This window comes from Hemitrygon akajei, chromosome 12 (assembly GCF_048418815.1).
Source record: "Hemitrygon akajei chromosome 12, sHemAka1.3, whole genome shotgun sequence".
NCBI classification, from domain to species: Eukaryota; Metazoa; Chordata; class Chondrichthyes; order Myliobatiformes; family Dasyatidae; genus Hemitrygon; species Hemitrygon akajei.
Genome location: NC_133135.1, coordinates 104444530 through 104467345, shown reverse-complemented (window position 1 = coordinate 104467345; position 22816 = coordinate 104444530). Strand labels below are relative to the sequence as shown.

General features: G+C 46.5%; 1 protein-coding gene across 1 annotated transcript; it reads left to right on the top strand.

Moving 5' to 3' along the window:
- The first annotated feature begins 6371 nt into the window (after positions 1–6371).
- Positions 6372–20967, top strand: LOC140736616 (glia maturation factor gamma-like). The gene is made up of 4 exons (XM_073062435.1): positions 6372–6898; positions 17887–17983; positions 19949–19998; positions 20869–20967. Exons 1-4 carry the CDS (start codon positions 6896–6898, stop codon positions 20950–20952), a joined length of 234 nt encoding a protein of 77 aa, XP_072918536.1. The 5' UTR covers positions 6372–6895; the 3' UTR covers positions 20953–20967.
- Positions 20968–22816: the final 1849 nt, after the last annotated feature.

Genomic DNA, 22816 nt, shown 5'->3' with positions numbered 1-22816 from the left:
ACATCCAGGACTTTTTGGCACCCATGGATCACAGGACCCAAGGCAGGTGGCTCGTCTGAGCTCCAAGCAGGCTCGCATCCCGGTTTTAGTGAATTGTAGGGGGGGGAGCTGTGTCGGGTATTGGGAGAACTGGGAGAAATCTCCATAATTCATAAACACCGACATTGAGTTGGGTCTCACTTTAAGAGGCTGGTCTGATGTGATGATGTTATTACGTAAGCCGTTTTAGCGCAATTTTGTGTGCAGCTTATGAAGTTCAGTAAAATAAGTTGCAAGTTTCATTGAATATAAAGCACCTCACTTTGCTTTACTTCTGCGAAAACCTATGTTGTGCTAATTGATGACTGCTTCGTGCACCCATGCTGAACTCGACAATCTCATCAACATTGCCTCCAGCCTCCACTCTGCCCTTAAACTCACTCAGTCCGTTCCTGGACACTTCTCTTCCCTTTCTCGATTGCTCTGTCTCCACCTCTGGAGACAAACTGTCTGCCGCAGGGATTCACAATTGATTTTATGCCATGGACCTATACCATTAAACAAGGGGTCCGTGGACCCCAGGCTGGGAACTCCTGCTATACTGATATCTCTTATAAAACCATGGCTATCTTGACCATACCTCTTCCCACCCTGTCTCCTGTAACAATGCTATTCCCTTCTCTCAGTTCTTTCAACTCTGCCGTATTTGTTCCCAGGATGAGGCTTTTCCAAGGTTATCAGAGGGATGGGAAGGTAGGCAGAGGGGCGGCATGGCTCTGCTGGTAAAGAATGGCATCAAATCAGTCGAAAGATGTGACAGATAGACCTCAGTATGTGCGGTTGGGAGACTGTAGGTCTGACACGGTGGTCAGCAGCACAGGAGCGCCGCAGGGGACCGTGCTCTCTCTGGTCCTGTTCACCCTGTACACATCAGACTTCCAATACAACTCGGAGTCCTGCCATGTGCAGAAGTTCGCTGATGACACGGCCATAGTGGGGTGTGTCAGGAATGGACAGGAGGAAGAGTATAGGAAACTGATACAGGACTTTGTGATATGGTGCAACTCAAACTACCTGCGTCTCAATATCACCAAGACCAAGGAGATGGTGGTGGACTTTAGGAGATCTAGGCCTCATATGGAGCCAGTGATCATTAATGGAGAATGTGTGGAGCAGGTTAAGACCTACAAGTATCTGGGAGTACAGTTAGACGAGAAGCTAGACTGGACTGCCAACACAGATGCCTTGTGCAGGAAGGCACAGAGTCGACTGTACTTCCTTAGAAGGTTGGCGTCATTCAATGTCTGTAGTGAGATGCTGAAGATGTTCTATAGGTCAGTTGTGGAGAGCGCCCTCTTCTTTGTGGTGGCGTGTTGGGGAGGCAGCATTAAGAAGAGGGACGCCTCACGTCTTAATAAGCTGGTAAGGAAGGCGGGCTCTGTCGTGGGCAAAGTACTGGAGAGTATAACATCGGTAGCAGAGCGAAGGGCGCTGAGTAGGCTACGGTCAATTATGGAAAACCCTGAACATCCTCTACATAGCACCATCCAGAGACAGAGAAGCAGTTTCAGCGACAGGTTGCTATCGATGCAATGCTCCTCAGACAGGATGAAGAGATCAATACTTTACAATTCAACCGCCAGGAGTAAGATATGTTAAAGTGCCGGGGTTAGGACTCAATGTATTTAAGTAAACTACTTAAGAACTTTTTAAAAGCTATTATTAATGCTTTTTGAGAGAGTGATTTAGATGCATATCATATTTTTACTGAGTTAAGTATTGTATGTAATTAGTTTTGCTACAACAAGTGTATGGGACATTGGAAAAAAATGTTGAATTTCCCCATGGGGATGAATAAAGTATCTATCTATCTATCTATCTATCTATCTATCTATCTATCTATCTATCTATCTATCTATCTATCATAGGATTGGAAGATGCTGAATCCTTGTGGGCTGAGTTAAGAAACTGCAAGGACCCTGATGGCAGTTATATACAGGCTTCCCAACAATAGCTGGGAGGTGGACCACAGATTACAACAGGATATAGAAAAGGCGCATCAAAAGGGCAAAGTTATGATAGTCATGGGAGATTTCAACATGCAAGTCGATTGGGAAAATCAGGTTGGAAATGGGTCTCAAGATTCTGGTTCGGAATCAGAATCAGGTTTATTATCACCGGCATGTGACGTGAAATTTGTTAACTTAGCAGCAGCAGTTCAATGCAATACAAAATCTAGCAGAGAGAGAGAAAAATATAAATAAAATAAAACATAATAAATAAGTAAATTAATTATGTATATTGAATATTAAAAGAAAAAACGTGCAAAAACAGTAATTCTGTATATTACAAAAAAGTGAGGTAGTGTCCGAAGATTCAATGTCCATTTAGGAATCAGATGGCGAAGGGGAAGAGGCTGTTCCTGAATTGCTGAGTGTGTGCCTTCAGGCTTCTGTACCTCCTACCCTCTGATCTTCCCCAAAATAAAATAACTGATATTGGAACAACAACACACACAAAGTGCTGGTGGAACACAGCAGGCCAGGCAGCATCTATAGGGAGAAGCGCTGTCGACATTTCGGGCCAAGACCCTTCGTCAGGACATTCCTATAGATGCTGCCTGGCCTGCTGTGTTCCACCAGCATTTTGTGTGTGTTGTTGTTTGAATTTCCAGCATCTGCAGATTTCCTCATGTTAGTTGATATTGGACTTTATTCTTGAGCTGTGGCCCAACCAGAGTTTTATGGTTTACCACTATTTCCCTAAAATTGTGCCCAGCCCTATTTAGGGTCATAGCATCATAGAGTCTAGAACAGAAACAGGCCCTTTGGCCCATCTGATCCAAGCCAAAGCATTTAAACTGCTTCTCCCCTTGCCTGCACCTGGACCATAGCCCTCCATACCCCTACCATCCCTGTACCTATCCAAACTTCACTTAAACATTGAAATTGAGTTCACACGCACCACTTACACTGGCAGCTCATTCCACACTCTCACCACTGCCTTAGTGAAGAAGTTTCCCCTCATGATCTCCTTAAACTTTTTACCTTTCACCCTTAACCCATGACCTCTAGTTGTAGTCCCACCCAACCTCAGTGGAAAAAGTCTGCTTGCATTGACCTTGTCTATACCACTTGTCATTTTGAATACCTCTATCAAGTCTCTCCTCCATCTTCTATATCCCAAGGAATAAAATCCTAACCTTTCCTTTGAATTCAGGTCATCCAGGCCCGGCAACATCTTTGTAAACTTTCTCTGTACTCTTTAAACCTTATTTACATCTTTCCTGTGGGTAGGTGATCAAAACTGCACACAATACTCCAAATTAGGCCTCTCCAACGTCTTATACAACTTCAACATAACACCCCATCTCCTGTACACAATACTTTGATATAGGAAGGCCAATGTGCCAAAAGATTTCTTTGCCACCCCATCTACCTGTGACGCCACTTTCAATGAATTATGGATGTGTATTCCCAGACCCCTGTGTTCTGCCACATTCCTCCGTGCCCTGCCAGTCACTGTGTGAGACCTCTCCTGGTTGGTCCTCCTGAAGTGCAGCACCTTGCACTTGTCTGCATTAAATTCCATCTGCCGGTTTTCAGCCCGTTTTTCCAGTTTGTCCAGATCCCTCTGCAAACTCTGACAGTCTTCTTCGCTGTCCACTGCATCCCCAATCTTGGAGTCATCTGCAAATCCAGTTAACCGCATTATCATCCGGATCGCCGACGTAGATTTCCGATAACAACGGATCCAGCACAGATACCTGCGGCACTCCACCAGTCACAGGCCTCCAGACAGAGGGGCAACGCTCTACTACCACCCTCTGGCTTCTCCCACCAAGACAATATCTCATCCAATTTACTACCTCATCTTGAATGCCAAGCGTCTGAACCTTCTTGACCAACCTCCCATGTGAGACCTTGTCAAATACCTTGCTAGAGTCCATGCAGTCAATGTCCATTGCCTTGCATTCAACAACTTTACTGTTAACTTCCTCAAGAAACATCTATAAGTTTGGTTAGATATGACCTACCATGCACAAAGCCATGTTAACTATGCCTAAGCAGTCGCTGCATATTCAAATACTCACATATCCGATCCCTTAGAATACCTTCCACTAACTTTCCCACTACTGATGTCAGACTCACCGGCCTGTAATTTCCCGGTTTATTTTTAGAGCCTTTTTTAAATGGCGGAACAACATTACCTATTCTCCAGTCCTCTGGTGGCTCTCCTGTCGCTAAGGATGATCTGCTGGAGCCCTGTAATTTCTGCACTTGCCTCCCACAGGGTCTGAGGGAATGCCTTGTCAGGCCCTGGGGATTTATCCAGCCTAAGACAGCAAACACCCCCTCCTCTGTGATCTGTACAGGGTCCCTGACCTCGCTGCTGTTTTGTCTCACGTCTACAGACTCCACGTCCATCTCTTGAGTAGGTACAAATGCTAAAAGTTCTCCCAACTTCTCCACGCATAGATCACCATTCTGATCTTCCGGAGGACCAATTTTGTCCCCTGTAATCCTTTTACTCTTAACACATCTGTAGAACCCCCTTGGATTCTCCTTCACCTTGTCTGCTAGAGCATTCTCATGCCTTCTTTTAGCCCTCCTGATTTCTTTCTGAAGTCTCTTGCGTTTTGCTATACCATATAAGTACCTCATTTGTTCCAACCTGTCTCTACCTGCTCCCTGCACCATTTTTTCTTAACCAAGGCCTCAATATCTCTTGAAAACCAAAGTTCCCTAGACCTGTTATCTTTACCTTTCGTTTTAACAAGCACATGCAGGCTTTGTACTCTTAAAATTTTGCTTTTCAATGCCTCCCACTTACCAAGTGCACCTTTGCCAGAAAACAACCTGTCCCAATCCACACTTGCCAGATGCTTTCTCAAACCATCAAAATTGGCCTTTCTCCCATTTAGAATCTCAACCTGAGGACCAGACCGATATTTTTGCATATTTAGTTTGAAACTAATGGCATTATAATCACTGGGTGCAAAGTGTTCCCCTACACAAACCTCCCTCAAGTATTACACACTCTCTCTTTGGGACTTCTACCTACTGATTAAGGAAACATTCCTGAACGCATTTGACAAACTCGATCCCATCTAGTCCTTTCAGAGTATGGGAGTCCCAGTCAATACGTAGAAAGTTAAAATCACCTGCTATAAGAACCTTATGTTTCTTGCAACAGTCTGCAATCTCTTTACAAAGTTATTCCTCTAGTTCCCACGGACTGTTGTGTGGTCTATAATATAGTCAGCCTGTCCAGACTGAGCACCGCTGTGACATTTTCCCCGACTAGTAGTGCCACTCCTCCCCCTTTAATCCCTCCCGCTCTGCCGCATCTAAAACAACGGAACCCTGCCCCCACCCCCACAACCAAGTCTCACTAACAGCTACAATATCATAATTCCATGTGTTGATCCATGACCTGAGTTCATCCACCTTTCTTACGACACTAGTCGCACCATGCTCAAACTTTTGATTCCTGACTTGTCACAATTTCTCCACTACCAGCTGCAAACCGTCTCTCTTCCACCTTCCCTGGAAGAGAGCCCAATGATCCAAAAATCTGACGCCCTCCCTCCTAACCAACTCCTTAGCCGCGTGTTAAACTGTACAACCTTCCTAATTCTGGCCTCACTAGCACATGGTACAGGTAGCAATCCTGAGATCACAACCCTGGAGATCCTGCCCTTTAACTTAGCACACAACTCCTTGAACTCACTTTGCACTCTTCCTACCTATGTTATTAATAGCTACACGGCCCATGTCCTCTGGCAGCTTATCCTCCCACTTGAGAATGCTGAGGACTCAATCTGAGATATCCTGTCCCTGGCGCCCAGGAGGCAACGTACCGTCAGTAAATCTCATTCTCGTCCTCAGAACCTCCTTTCTGTTCCCCTAGCTAACCAATCCCCTATCACCATAGCTCACCTCTTCTCTCCCCCTTCCCTCCCGAGTGACAGTCAGAGACCTGACCTCTGTGGCTTTTCTCTGTTTGATCATTCCCCCCCCCCCCCCAACAGTACCCAGAGTGGTGTACCTGTTGTTGAGGGGGGTGGCCGCTGCGATACCCTGCACTGGCTCCTTGAGCCCTTTCCCCTTCCTGACCGTCACACAGTTTCCTGTTTGGGTAACTCAGGATTCCTAGTATGTTTTTAACCCTTTCCTCACCCTGAACTGCAGGCAGGTGCTTTCTGGTCCTGGATCTGATTTAGTGCGTGCTCGTAAGATTCCTCTTGCGCTCTCCGTGGTAAAGTCTGGGTTCATCTGGCGCTGGAGGGATGGAATGTGTCACATGCCGAAGGAACACCAATGAGGTCGGCTTGGATGAAGGAGACGGTGGTTCGAAGAAGCCGGTCTGGCTCAGCTGAGGAAAAGCTTTGTTGGTAACTACAGGGAATCTGTCTCCCCTCTGGTTTTCTTCCCCTTGGTTAAAGAAGACTAATCTGATGAGAAATCAACTGAGAGCGACCTTTGCTCGTGGCAGCAGGCGTTTTGACTCTCCTCCCTTTATTTGGAGGAGACAGTTGAATTTTAAAACTCGGCTTGGCATAGAAGGACTGTAACTTCCCCTTTGGCCGTTACATCAGCAAGAGTTCCGTTGCGTTTCTCCAAAGCGGCTTTGTGGTAAGCAGGACAGGACGTTGAGATCTGGATCTTGCCTGCAGGAGCACTCGCCAGGCAGGAGCCATTTAGTTTCTGAGTGCAGAGAGCAAGCTCCCGACAGTCATTCGGCACAGGAGCCTTTTGGAAACTCAGCCTCTGCTTTCAGCTAGAAAGCTGCTTTATGCAAATTTGCGGCATACGTTATCTGTTTCCATCAGTTTTGAGGAACTGACAGTTCGAGCATCCTGTCACAAGGCGAGGCTGAGTTAGATTAAGTACGGCCATACTGAGGAATCGTCATGGTAAGCAAATTGCATTTCTTATCAGGCATTTTCTTCCCCTTTCAGATATAGAAAGTGTCCCTTGATATCTCTTTCGTTGACGCTACACCCGTGAGCAGAAATAGCCTCAGGTGGGTCTCTGTAGTCTTATGCGCTTCACTTCTCACTTTTGGGCACCAGCCTCCCCAGCATCGAGGACACCTTCAAAAGGCAAAGCCTCAGAAAGATGGCATCCATCATTAAGGACCCCCATCACCGAGGACATGCCCTCTTCTCATTGCTACCATCGGGTGGGAGGTACAGGAGCCTGAAGGCACACACTCAGCGATTTAGGAACAGCTTCTTCCCCTCTGCCATCAGATTTCTGAATGAACAAAGAACCCACGAACACCACCTCACCACTTTTTTCCTTTTCTTTTTCCCCCCCTCTGTTTTAGCACTACTTACTTAATTTAATTATATATATTTACTGTAATATTTAGATTTTTAAAAATATTATGTGTTCCAAGTACCGCTGTCACAAATCAACAATATTTCATGACATACGTCAGTGATTTTAAACCTGATTCTGGTTCTGAAAATTGTGCACAGCAGTGAGGAGCAGGGACTTGGGAGGGGGAAAGGCGCTGAATTTTCTGATCTACTAAAGCAGGGGTTCCCAATCTGGGGTCCATGGGCGCCTCAGTTCATGGTAGGGTCCGTAGCATTACGAAGGTTGGGAACCCTTGCACTAAAGATCTCTGGCTTGCTGACGATAAAGTTGCAGAAAACATGGTACGCTGCCACATTATAAACCCAACCTTGTACCTCGTGCGGAGTGATGTGCTTATAGACTGCTCATTAACCCTGAACAGTTCTGGAGGAACTCAGCAGATCAGGCGGCATCTATGGAGAGGAGTAAACAGTCGATATTTCAGGCCAACACACACAAAATGCAAGGGGAACTCAGCAGTTTAGGCAGCATCCATGGAGGGGAATAAACAGTCGTGTTTCAGCTGACACCCTTCATCAGTATTCATCGGGTCCTGATGAAGGGTCTCGGCCAGACCTGCAGAGTTCCTCCAGCATTTTGTGCGTGTGTGTGTGTGTGTGTTGCTCTGAATTTCCAGCATCTGCAGATTCTCTTGTGCTTATAGTGTTCCGGAAATTTAAATATGTTTGCAATCTGCCTCTACCGGGCCTGTGCTTCCTGGATATTCATGGTTTGGTGACTAGCGGAAGTGACTGATTCTATCTCTCGGTGGCAACATGTTTCTGGTCACAAACTCTGGCTGATAACTCCATTCTTTTGGATTTTCCAACCACGGCTGTTCTCAGCCCACGTCCTTCCCCATCTTATTCCCGTGACTCAGCGAACGGGTGGCCAAACTGTAGAGCAGAGGTTCCCAACCTTCCTTATGCCATGGGCCTACCATTAACAGAGGGCTCCGGGGACCCCAGGCCGGGAACCCCTGCGTACTGTTGGTGTGACCATATTTGGAATGGTTCTGGTCAGTTACCAGGTGTATTTAGTGCCTGGATTCACTGGGGCAGAGGGAGGAGAGAAGGACTGAGGATAGTGAGAGAGAAAGATAGAGAGCGAGCGAGAGAGAGAGAGAGAGAGAGAGAGAGAGAGAGAGAGAGAGAGAGAGAGAGAGAGAGAGAGAGGGGGAGAGAGGGAGAGAGAATATTAACTTTCAAAATTCACAAATCTTTTGAAAATTCCGGGAATGCTCAGCTTTTTCCTCTGCACATATGGAGCCTGCCTTTTAAATATTAAATTCCCTCTTTTTCATCTCTTCAGATGGTTTTGATGTGAGTGATTTATTTATTGCGATACCATGTGGAACGGACCCTTCCGGGCCTTTGAGCCTCACTGCCCTGCTATCCCCAATTTAACCCTCGCCTACTCACAGGACAATTTACAAAGGCAATTCACCCACCAACCAGAATGCCTTTGGACTGTGGGAGGAAACCGGAGCAGCCGGAGGAAACCCACGCAGTCACAGGGAGAACGTACAAACTCCTTACAGACAGCGGTGGGAATTGAACCTGGGTTGCTGGTACTGTAGAGAGTTGTGCTGACCACCACACTGTGTTCTGCACAGTTGGGATTCACTTTCACATCATCTTCCCTTTGCCGTCTCAGTTCAGAATCTCTTCACCTCGTCCCTCCTCCCTGCCCCCATTGATTCTCCTTGAGCTCAGTTTACAGCTTCTATCAATAATTTTTCTTTCCTTCTTCTTAGGAGAAACTCAGGTGGGAGGAGGCCACTTGCTCATCAAAACCTGCGCTGTCATTCAATATAATAATGCCTTTGGATAGGTACATGATCTGGCATAGACTAGATAGGCCGAATGGCCTGTTTCTATGCCATAGTGCTGTAAAACTCTAAGACTCCCAACTTTTTGCTGCGTCCATCTATATCTTTCAGTTTCCTTAGAGTGTAACCGTCTATCAGTTTCAGTCTTTAGCGCACCAGCCATGTTAAGGAGTTGGAGCTGGGGCTGGATGAACTCCGGATTATCCAGTAGGTTGAGGGGTTGATAGAGAAGACATACAGGGATGTAGTTACACCCAAGGTGCTGGGTGGCAGTCAGAAGGGGGAAAGGGGATAGGCAGTCAGTGCAGAGTACCCCTGCGGCCATTACCCTCAACAACAGGTTGGACAAGATTTTGGATATCGTTGAGCAGAATGACCGAGCAAAAGAAAGACGCAGCGGTCAGATCTCTGGCCATGTGGCTCAGAAGGAGAGCGGGGAGAAGGGGCGAGCTGCAGTGATGGGGATAGTGGAACAGACAGGAAGTTCTGTGATCCCCAGATGGTCCCTTGCCTCCTGGGTGCCAGGGTCAGGATCATCTCGGATTGAGCGTACAGCATCCTTAAGTGGGAGGGTGAAGTCGTAGTCCACGTAGGTACCAATGACATGGGTAGGACGAGTTTCCGCAGAGGGAGTTCAGGGAGTTGGGTGCTAAGTTAAGGGACAGGACCTCCAGCATAGTGACCTCAGGATTGCTACCCGTGCCACGTGCTAGTGAAGCCAGAAATAGGAAGATCATACAATCTAACCTGTGGCTAAGGAGTCGGTTAGGAGGAAGGGTGTCAGATTTCTAGAGAAGGTGGGACCTGTGCAAGAAGGGACGGTTTGCACCTAAACTGGAGGGAGACTAATATCCTAGCGGGACGGTTTACTAGTGCTGGGTAGGAGGGTTTAAACTAGAGTTGCAGGGGGATGGGAGTCAGAGCACCAGAACAATTATCGGAGAGGATGTGGAGACAGACGTTGTTAAGTCTACAAAGTCAGGAATCAAAAGGTCGAGCATAGTGGGACCAATGTTCCGAGCTGCGTATATTTCAGTGCAAGAGGTATTGTAAGAAATACAGATGAACTTAGGGCCTGGATCAGAACAGAGAATTGTGATATTGCGGCCATTATTGAGACTTGGTTGCAGGAGGGGCAGGACTGGCACCTCAATGTTTCGGTTCTGTTGTTTTAGATGTGATAGAATGGGAGGGATTCAATGTGGAGGTGTGGTGTTACTAGTCAGGGAGAATGTCACAGCAACGCTCACTCAGAACAGACTGGAGAACTTGTCTAGTGAGGCTTTATGGGTGAGACTGAGGAATGAGAAAGGTCTGATCACGTTAATGGGGCTGTATTACAGAGCACTCAAACAGGGTGAGGGATTTGTCAGTTTTGTAGAGTGATCACAGGCTGTCACAAGAAACCCAAAGTTGTTATGCAGATGATTTTAATTTTCCACTTATTCCCATACTGTAAAAAGGATGAGGTGGGATAGAGTTAATCAAATTTGTTCAGGAAAGTTTCCTCAATCAGTACGTAGAAGTCCTTATGAGAGAGTGTGTAATATTTGATCTGCTATTAGGGAATGAGACCGGGCAGAGGACAAAAGTTTGTGTAGGGGAACACTTAGCACAAGGCCATTAGTTTCAAGGTAATTGTGGAGAAGGATAGGTCTGGTTCTAAATTGGTGAAAGGCCAGTTTTGATGTTATCAGAAAGGATCTGGCAAGTATGGATTGGGATGGGCTGTTTTCTGGCAAAGACGGACGTGGGAAGTAGGAGGCCTCCAGAAGTGAAACTTCGAGATTGCAGAGATTGTATGTGCCTGTCAGAATAAAAGAGGATAACAGTTTTAGGGAACCTTGGTCTTTGAGAGATATTGAGGTCCTGGTTAAGAAAAAGAGGGAGGTGCTTAGCAGGAATAGGCAGGAAGGAGCGAATGAGGTGCTTATGGAGTATAGGAAATGCAAGACAACACTTCAGAAAGAAATCAGGAAGGCTAAAAGAAGGCAGGAGGTTGCCCTAGCAGACAAGGAGAATCCTAAGGGCTTCTACAGATATGATAAGAGGTAAAGGATAGAAAAGTGACAAAATTGGCCCTCTGGAAGATCAGAATGGTAATCTATGCTTGGAGCTGAAAGAGATGAGGGAGATCTTAAATTGAGTTTTTGCTTCTGGGAGATGCATACAGAGTCTATAGATGTGAAGCAATCCAGCAACGAGGACATGGACAATACAAATTGCAGAGGAGGAGGAGGCGTTTGCTGTCTGAGGCAAATTAGAGCGGATAATTCCCCAGGGCCTGACAAGGTGACCCAGTAGGAGGCTAGTGCAGGGGCCCTAGCAGAGACATTTAAATCATCCTCAGTGACAGGTGAGGTACCAGAGCATTGGAGGATAGACAATGTTCTGCTGTTTAAGAAAGGCTCTCAGCACAAGTCAGGAAATTATAGGCTGGTGAGCCTGAAATCAGTAGTGAGAAAGTTCTTGGACAGAATTCTAAGGGTTTGGAGATAAGTCTTATCTGAAATTCCAAAAGCTGAAAACCTCTGAAATCCGAATTTTTTTGAATGCTGACATAACGTCACAAATGGAATATACCAGAAGGCGCTAAGAAGGTTCCTTGCGATGGACAGACCTCTGTGCACCACAGATCATTCTAAGCATTATCAATACTCTTCCGAGATTGTCTGCCTGGTGTCAGTGGCTGCATAACCAGGACCTGTGATATGCACCGGCTGCTCATACGACCATCCACCACCCTCTCCCACGGCTTCATGTGACCCTGCTCGGGGTGGTGGGCCAAACTGTCCCGAGCCATCAGAGGGGCAAAGCGTGCACATGCCCAGCAAATCCACAGTCACTTCCAGGACAGTGGCGACACGTGGCGCATGTGGAAGAGCATCCAGGACATCACCAATTACAAGACAACATCACCTGACTGAGCGGGTGATGCCTCCCTCCCAGATGCGCTGAATAACTTCTATGCTCATTTTGAGGCGGAAAATGACGTGGCGACAAGGAAGTCCACCCCTCCTCCAAATGTCCAGGTGCTGTGTCTCACTGTGGCTGATGTGAGAAGAACCCTGTGCAGGGTCAACCCACAGAAGGCTGCTAGACCAGACAACATCCCTGGTAGAGCACTCAGAGGATGTGCAGACCAGCTAGCAGATGTTCTCACTGACATCTTCAACATCTCCCTGAGCAGCGTCACCGTTCCAACGTGCTTCAAGGCCACCACCATCGTCCCTGTGCCGAAGAAGTCTTCAGTGTCCTGCCTCAATGACTACTGTCCCATTGCACTCACATCCATCATCATGAAGTGTTTCGAGAGGCTCGTCATGAGGCACATCAAGACCCTGCTGCCCCCCTCACTGGACCCCCTGCAGTTCGCGTACCATCCCAACTGCTCAACAGACGACGCCATTGCCACCACCCTCCACCTGGCCCTAACCCACCTGGACAAAAAAGACACGTACGTTCGAATGCTGTTCATAGACTTCAGTTCAGCATTCAACACAATCATCCCTCAGAAACTGATTGGAAAGCTGAGCCTACTGGACCTGAACACCTCCCTCTGCAACTGGATCCTAGACTTCCTGACTGGGAGACCTCAGTCAGTCCGGATCGGAGGCAGCATCTCCAACACCATCACAAGGAGCTCGAGGGCCCCCCAGGGCTGTATGCTCAGTCCACTGCTGTTCACTCTGCTGACCCATGACTGTGCTGCAACACACAGCTTGAACCATATCATCGTTCGCCGATGACACGACCATGGTGGGTCTCATCATCAAGAACGATGAGTCAGCTTACAGAGAGGAGGTGCAGCGGCTAACGGACTGGTGCAGAGCCAACAACCTGTCTCTGAATGTGAACAAAACAAAAGAGATGGTTGTTGACTTCAGGAGAGCACTGAGTGACCACTCCCCGCTGAACATCGACAGCTCCTCGGGAGAGATCGTAAAGAGCACCAAATTTCTTGGTGTTCACCTGGTGGAGAATCTCACCTGGTCCCTCAACACCAGCTACATAGCAAAGAAAGCCCAGCAGCGTCTCTACTTTTTGCGAAGGCTGAGGAAAATCCATCTCCCACCCCCCATCCTCATCACATTCTACAGGGGTTGTATTGAGAGCATCCTGAGCAGCTGCATCACTGCCTGGTTCGGAAATTACACCATCTCGTGTAAGACCCTGCAGCGGATAGTGAGGTCAGCTGAGAAGATCATCGAAGTCTCTCTTCTCGCCATCATGGACATTTACACTACACGCTGCATCCACAAAGCAAACATCATTATGAAGGACCCCATGCACCCCTCATACAATCTCTTCTCCCTCCAGCCATCTGGGAAAAGGCTCCGAAGCATTCGGGCTCTCACGACCAGACTATGTAACAGTTTCTTCCCCCAAGCTATCAGACTCCTCAATACCCAGAGCCTGGACTGACACCAACTTACTGCCCTCTAGAACCATAGAACATTGCAGCACAGAAACAGGCCTTTTGGCCCTTCTTGGTTGTGCTGAACCATTTTTCTGCCTGGTCCCACTACTGTGCCTATTGTCTTGTTTATTATTTATTGTAATGCCTGAACTGTTTTGTGCACTTTATGCAGTCCTGGGCAGGTCTGTAGTCTAGTGTAGTTTTGCTTTTCTGTGTTGTTTTTATGTAGTTCAGTGTAGTTTTTGTACTGTTTCATGTAGCACCATGCTCCTGAAAAACGTTGTCTCATTTTTACTGTGTACTGCACCAGCAGTTATGGTCGAAATGACAATATTAAGTGACTTGACTTGACTTGGGGAGGAGGGGGCTAAGCAGGTGCCACACTTTGCCCGAGGGTGACCCACTGGCTAATGGAGGGAATGAGCATCTTAATCCTCCTTTGGTAAGAACGTATTTCCACCCCACCACCTGCACCTTACATAATGCCATTAAAATTTTTTAAATGAAAATTTAACACCGCAACAAGTCTACAATGTCTACAATCTTACATAAAACCTAAAAGAAAGTACTGTACTGTAACCTTTTATTGAAAACACGGCGTTGTAGGTGGAGACTGACAGCTGATCGGGTACTGTATTCTCCTGAAGCTGCTGTGTTGTTTTTGATACTGTAGTTATTGCCCGGTATGCCACTGGCGTTTAGCACAGCATTGGAGGTCCTGCATCTCTGTCCTTGGCCATCTTCTCTATTGTGCCCCAGGTGAGGTTCAGGGTCCTCATTTCTGCCTCTCCGGTACGGCTCCGAGTTGTCTTTGGTCTCCAGTGTTTCCTCCGCCCCTCAGGGGTCCAATGAAGTGCCGTCATGATGATGGAGTTGGCCCCTCTTCTCATCTCGTGCCCAACCCATCTCCCACGTTTCCTCATGATGATGGCGGCCGTGACCTCTTGGTGACGCTGAAAGACAAGGGTGTGGATCGGCATCATTTCAGACTCTGAATTTATCTGCTATCGGTAAGCAATCTTCGTCTTACACTTGTTCATCACACTTATGTAATTAACAGTAAAACAATTATTACTTACCATTAATATAATGAAAATATAATGCATGCGGAGTTTGCGGTATGTAATAATTTTTATTGTTAAGTGCATATACGTTTTCAACACGTGTAAGACGAAGACTGCTTACTAGTAGCTAATAAACCCTGAGTTGGCGATCCCAAGCAATCTCATGATGCATTCCAAAATCCAAAATATTTCCATCCCCAAGGGTTACTGCTGCTGTATTAGAATTTGAATGGACAGGGACTGATTAGGAAGAGTCGACATGGCTTTGTGTCAGTAAGTCACTCTCCTGGTTTGTTACACACGCAAGATGCTGGAGGAACTCGGCAGGCCAGGCAGCATCTATGGAAGAGAGTAAACAGTCGACGTTTTGGCAGAGACCCTTCACCAGGACTGGCTTTTTTGTTGCTACTTTAGGGTGATTTTTAAATCGGGGCAGGCTGCTGACAAAACTGAGCTGAACTGAACTGAAAAGTGCCTTTTGATTTTGTGTTTTATATTCAGTGTTTTTCACCGCTTTTGTTGCCGTTTGTGCATTTTTTCCCCTCGCGGGATGTTCGATGTTTGATGTTTTCCTTTGAATGGGTTGGTTCCCTCTTTGTTTCGCAACTGTCTGAGGGGAAGGCAGATTTCGTGATTGTACACGGCGTACATACTCTGAAAAATAAATGCACTTTGAATCTTTGATAAGGCACTGTGGTGAGGCCTCATGGACTATTGTGAACACTTCTGGGCCCTTTATTTAAGAAAGGATGTTCTGAGGTTTGAAAAGGTTCAAAGGAGGTTCACGAGAATGATACCTGCAGAAAGATGTAAATTTGTTTGAAAGAGCACAGAGAAAATTTACAAGAACATTGCCGGGACTTGAGGACATTAATTATAGAGATAGGTTGAATAGGTTAGGACTTTATTCCTTACTGAATCATTCTTCGTTGGTCATCTGTGGATGGGGTAGAAGGTTGTTGTAGGTTACAACAGGACAATGACAGGGCTGAGAGGTGTCAGATGGGTTTCAACCTGGCGTGTAAAGTGATTCGCTTGGAAGGTGGAAACTGAAGTCAGAACACAGATCTAATGGCAGGATTCTTGGCAGTGCGGAGGAACAAAGGAAGCTCGGGATCCATCTAAATCTTTGACAAACTCCTATAGATGTGCAGTGGAGAGAATATTGACCGGCTGGATCACAGCCTGGTATGGAAACACCAAGTGGCTTGAACGGAAAATCCTATAAAAGTCGTGTATGCATCCCAGTTCATCATGGGTAAAACCCTCCCACCCATTGAGGACATCTACACAGAGCGTCATCACAGGAAAGTAGCATCCATCATCAGGGACCTCCACCACCCAGGACATACCCTCTTCTCGCTGCCGCCATCAGGAAGAAGGTACAGGAGCCTCAGGACCCACACCACCAGGTTCAGGAACAGTTATTACCCCACAACCATCAGACTCCTGAACCAGTGTGGATAACTTCACTCACCACAATGAGCCTCAGGTCCCACACCACCAGGTTCAGGAACAGTTATTACCCCTCAACCATCAGACTCCTGAACCAGTATGGATAACTTCACTCACCACAATGAGCCTCAGGTCCCACATCACCAGGTTCAGGAACAGTTATTACCCCACAACCATCAGGCTCCTGAACTGGTATGGGTAACTTCATTCATCACAATGAGCCTCAGGTCCCACACCACCAGGTTCAGGAACAGTTCTTGCCCCACAACCATCAGACTCTTGAACAAAAGGGGATCATTTCAATCATCCTCACTTACCCCATCATTGAAATGTTCTCACAACTAATAGAATAATTTCAAGGGCTGTTCATTTCATGTTCTTGATATTTGTTGTTTATTTATTATTATTTCTTTCTTTTTCTACTTGCACTTCCTACACTTGTCTTTTGCACACTGGTTGAAAGTCCAAGTTGATGCAAGCTTTCACTGATTCTACTATGGTTATTATTCTAGTATGGATTTAATTAGTATGCCCACAAGAAAATGAATCTCAGGGTTGTATCTAGTGACATATACCGTAGATTCCGGATTATAAGCCGCTACTTTTTCCCCACATTTTGAACAGCTTTGAACTCTGCGGCCTATAATCCAGAGCGGCTAATACATGTTTTTTTTTCATGCCGCCTCGTAAACATTTTGCCTCGTAACAGTAGACCAATAAAATTGATGAGTAGTTCACAGAGGTCCAATGAAATTGTATGATAAATCAAGCGCACTTTCACAATTAAATTATTGTAAATCAGTCATTTGTACTCACCCTCATCAACATGGAAAATACTCGAAGAAAAGCAAGACCCGAGCGCGTCAGACCCGATTAGACCCGATCGCGTTACGCAAGCGCGTCAGACCCAATTAGACCCGATCACGTTACGCAAGCGCGTCAGACCCGATTAGACCCGATCGCGTACGCAAGCGCGTCAGACCCGATTAGACCCGATCGCGTTACGCAAGCGCGTCAGACCCGATTAGACCCGATCGCGTTGCGCAAGCGCGTCAGACCCGAGCGAAAACGCTGCTTTTAAGTTAAAGTCGATCAATAACTTTTCCTGGTAGGCTGCAGTATATATATTTTTACCAGTCGCTAGGAGATATTGGAATGTTGTTCGTGTTGTTCAGTAAAAAAGTATATGCAACGTAATTTGTGTTACCGATACGTATGTATATTTAAAAGTAGCGGTGCGGCCTAAAATCCGGTGCGGCCTTTACAATTAAAAAATTGATTTTATTTCTAAAATTAGAGCCTGCGGCTTTTAATCAGGTGCGCTCTGTAGTCCGGAATCTACGGTATGTACTTTGATACTAAATTTACTTTGAACTTTGATGTCCATAGACCCCTCAAAGTTGCTGCACAAGGGTGATTAAGGAGGCCTGTGGTGTGTTGGCTTCGTTAGTCAGGGGATAGAGTACAAGAGCCATGAGGTAATGTTGCAGCTCTATGAAACCCTGGATAGACCGCACTTGCTTTCATAGTCTAGTCCTCTCGAAATGAATGCTAACATCGCATTTGCCTCAAATGCCACCAACTTAACCTGCAAATTAACCTTCTGGGAATCCTGCACTAGGACTCCCAAAACCCTTTGCACCTCTTATTTTTGAAACATTTCCCCGTTTAGAAAATAATCGGTGCCTTTATTCCGCTTCTTTACCTGGAGGCTGACTGTGATTTCTTTCCTCTGCTCTGTTCCTCTCCATCACACCCTCTGGTCAGTCGGATTCGCTGGTCGTCTGTGACGTGGACTCCGAGCTCCTGGCCCGGCTGAAGAAATTCCGCTTCCGCAAGGAGACCTCCAACGCTGCCATCATCAGTGAGTGAGGGGGCTGGGTTTGTGGTAATGGGGGAGAGTGGGGGGTCACCCTGTGATGAAATTCTCTCCCCTCAGGTGATCATCCCCACCTCCCTGGAGCTTCCAGTGTGACCCCAGTGCCAGGGAATGGGACAGAAGGTGGGCTTTTGGTGACCTCACCCTTTGCATTGAGCCAGTGTTGCGTTGCTCACGGGGAGGATGGAAACATCTACCCCAAACTCAGTCCCTCTACCCCAGAGTGGGTAACTGGAGTGGGTGGGTGGTCGGGGCAATATCCCCTCCACGGGGCCTATTGAACGATTCAAGGTCCTGGACTGGATCTGATGTCCGAGTGGGTTTGGCCAGTGGTCCTTGGGTTGCCTCCTGGCAGGGCTGTGGGTGGGGGGAAGAGGGCAGTGGTGCGGAGGGAGCATGGAGATGGGATATCAGACCATACACTTGCCAGCAACCCAGTGAATCATTCTCGTGGAGTCTGTCCACATTGGAAATGAGTGCTCTTGTCCCCCACACCGATAACGTATCCAGTTCAAATGTGGGTTCAAGTTTATTATCATCTGACTGTACATATATACAACTAAACGAAACAACGTTCCTCCGGTCCACAGTGCGCCCACTAATCATATATCACAAACACCACATTAACAAAAATTACCATAACATATAGGAGCAGAATGAGGCCATTTGGCCCATCAAGTCTGCTCCACCATTTCATCATGGCTGATCCAATTTTCCTCTCAGCCCAAATCTCTTAACTTCTCCCCGTAACTCTTCATGCCTCGACCCCTCAAAAATCCATCTTGATTACCATAAATAAGTTAATAAAATATCATTGACAATACATGCTGTGCACAGCACAGGTAAACCGTAAACAGTAAACAGCTCGCTGTCCTAGTGCTGAGGTCTCGGTGGTGACAGGGTATCCATTAATCTCACAGCCTTAGGGAAGAAGCTGTTGCCCAGCCTAGCAGTCCTGGTCCTGATGCTCCTGTACCTCTTTCCTAACGGTAATGGGTGTGTGGCTCCGTAAATGAATGGCTCTTGCATCTCCTGCAAGGACGGAGTGATGTTGGCCTTACCCGGTCCAGAGCTACGTATGGCCCTCTGACACAGCCATAACCACTGAGGGTGTACACGGGTGACTGACCCCAACAGAGGACTCACTCACACGTAGTGCGTAACTCACGCCTGTACCCACTGATCCCTGCGGTGTGTTAGAGTAGCAGTTAGCACAATGCTTTAGAGCGGCCAGTTGTAAGATGGGTGTTCGATTCCCGCCACAACCTGTAAGGAGGTTGTACGTTCTCTCCGTGAACGTGTGGGTTACCTCCGGGTGATCTGGTTTCCTCCCACTGTCCAAAGATGTACCAGTTTGCTTGTTCGTCTAGAGATCCGGTGCAGAACAGGTCCTTCTGGGCCAAATACCTGTGTCGCCCAGCAAGCTGCCTATTTAATCCCAGCCGGATCATGGGACAATTCACAACGACCAACTAACCTACCAACCAGAAACCCACATGGTCACGTGCAGAACTTGCAAACTCCTACAGGCAGCGGCGGGAATTGAACCCAGGTCACTTGTACCGTGAAGCGTCGTGCTAACCACCACACTACCGTGCCACCTACCTATCTGTCTCTGTCATGATGTTAGGCACCTCTGTCAGAACGCTCTTTAGTCTTCTACGCTCCGAGGGATAAAGTACCAACCTTTCCCCCAACCCACTCCCTCAATTACACCCATGTGACCAATTAACCAACTAACCTGTGCACCTTTGGAATGTGGGGGGAAACGTTCACGGGGAGAACGTACAAACTCCTTACAAGCAGTGCTGGAATTGAACTCCAAAACTCCGGAAAGCTGTGAACTGTAATAGTGTCGTACTAACTCCCACGCCACCATTGTGTCTCTCTCTGTGGAAGGGTCTCGTCTGTCTTCAAGCGTTAACATTTCATGTCCCCCTCTCCTTCTAGTTAAAGTTGACAAAGAAAGCCAGAAGATGGTGTTGGAGGAGGAACATGAGGTGAGTCCCTCAACAAAGTTCGAAGATTCTGCTGTTCTGATGAGTAAAATGTGAAGTCCAAAAAGTTTCAAAGTACATTTAATATCAGGGAGTGTAAACAGTATACATCCTGAAATTTGTACTCTTCACAGACAGCCACAAAACAAGAACCCCCACAGAATGAATGATCGAAACGTCAGAGCCCTGAAGTCCACCTCCTGCCTCCCTTTTCACAAGCAGCAACAAAAGCATCGACCCTCCTCCCCCTCCCCACTCGCACCAGTAGAAACACTTTCTGCCCCCTACACACCTCACTGTGCAAGCAATAGCAAAAGCCCCAAAGAGACCTTGGCCCAGAGTCCATCAAAACTGTAGTCTATCCTAACACTTTGGTATCTCAGACAGGCTCTCTCTCCATCGAGAGAGAGAGAGAGAGGGGGGGGGGGGATTGCTTGAGTAGAGGTGCCTTCCTCTGACGGCAGCCAGTGATTAGCAAATAAATCACCTGCTGTCTCGATGTCCCAGACTCGACGTTTCAGTCTCCCCCAATGCTTCATTCAGCGAAATCGGTGAGGAGCTGGGCCATTCCCTGACTTCCGATCTCCCAGCCCCGAGGGGTGCGTGTCTCCCAAGCCGTTCCTGAAGCGAGCCAAGCACTGGGCGAGCTGATCCTTCGAAGAGGAGAACATCAGTGATGAATTTTGTCAATATAGATCCCTCCAGGCTCTGGATCTCCAGTTCAGTCCTAAATCCCTACAGTTTTTATTTCTCTAAAATAGGCAAACACTGTAAGGACAAATGTACAGTGGAGAGTTTACCAGGAGAACTGTAGTAATCCCAACTATTCTCAGTCCATACAGGCATAATTAAACCAATGTTTTTTCCTTCCAGGACATTTCACCAGATTCACTCAGAGCCGAACTACCAGAGAGGCAACCTCGATATCCTTTAGTGAACATTTTTTCCAAGCAGTAACATATTGGTATCTGTCTAAGTGTAGCTTGCGAAGTCTTAGGACTTCTGAACAACCTTAATGATAAAACTGGACAACAAACCTTTTTCAACACTGTTGCTACCTTAGACTTCTTTAGTGGTTATGATAGAGCTCTTGAAGCTAAACACAAATAAAATTTTGGACTAGTTGCATCACGTAGGAATTTGGAGGAACAAGAAATTAATTTTTATTGAATATAATGAATTTAGTTGCATAATGGTGCTGATGCTTTGCAATAGTTCAGCTAAGCTAGAAATGTTTTGTTAATGATTTTCATTTGTACTCGGTGTCTGAGGCTTCTTGCTTAAGTGTCCAACAATAATCAGCCAGTATTGATGGATTCCAGTTGTCCTGATACCGTTTCTCCATGACTACAATGTCCTGGTGAAACCTTTCACCATGCTCGTCACTGACAGTGCCAAGGTTTGCAGGGAAGAAATCTTAAATGGGAATGCAGAAAATGAATCTTTAGTGACATGTTGCACTTCATGGTTTTGTATGCTTGAAGCATGCTGTCAACCAGCTGCACGTCGTTTGATGCTCTGTAGTTGCCAAGAAAACTTTCAACATCCTTGAATGCCTTCCATGTGATTTTCTCCAGTCCTACCGGAAGTTCTTCAAGTTGCCTGTCATTGATGACCTGTTTGATTTGTGGACCCACAAAGAATGCCTGCCTTAATCTTGGCATCAGTTATTCTGGCTTGAAATAGGAATTGAAATAACAAATACAGGTGATTAAAAATGGTGCAAGATAGGGAAATGCTATGGTGATTTTCATAATCAGCAGTCCAATATCCATAAGATAGACCCAAAAGTATTCAGGAAGCAAAATCTTTGTGGTCCAGTGTAACTAACTAGTGTTGTTGATGAAGTAATGTTGTCAGCAAATTTGCACAAATCATGTTCCCACAAATGGCGACATGGTGAGGGCCAGGTAACCAGGAAGTAAAACAACATAGATGCTGAAATCTAAAAGTGGAAAATGTTTGATCTATTCAGCAAGCCGGACAGCATCTACAGAGGATCCTATCCTCGGAGGCCACTTTATGTGGTACACCAGTACAACTGTTCATTAATGCAAATATCTCATCGGTCAATCATGTGGCGGCAACTCAATGCATAAAAGCATGTAGACAAGGTCAAGAGATTCAATTGTTGATCAGACCAAACATCAGAATGAGGAAGAAATGGGATCCAAGTGAGTTTGACTGTGGAATGATTGTTGGTGCCAGATGGGGTGGTTTGAGTATCTCGGAAACAGCTGATCTCCTGGGATTTTCATGCACAACAGTCTCTAGAGTTTACAGAGAATGGTGCGAAAAACAAAAACAAAAAAATCCAGTGAGGGGCAGTTCCGTGGGTGAAATTGCCCTGTTAATGGGCAGGGTCAGAGGAGAATGGCCAGACTGGTTCAAATTGACAGGAAGATGACAGTAACTCAAATAACCACACGTTACAACAGTGTTGTGCAGAAGAGTATCTCTGATCCACAACACGTCAAACCCTGAAGTGGATGTGTTGCAGCACCAGAAGACCATAATCATACACTCAGTGGCTACTCTATTAGGTACGGCAGTTAACTAATAAAGACCTTGAGACCATAGTATATAGGAGCAGAATTAGGCCATTGAGTCTGCTCTGCCTTTTCATCATGGCTGATCCAATTTTCCTCTCAACCCCAACCTCTTGCCTTCTCCCCATATCCCTTCATTCCTTGACCAATCAAGAATCTATCAACCTCTGCCACATTAGCTCGCACAATTTCAGACACAAAGTAGCCATTGAATGTCACAACCTCAGAACCCAGAACTGCCTTAAGTAATAATGACGTTCTTTATTGAGTGT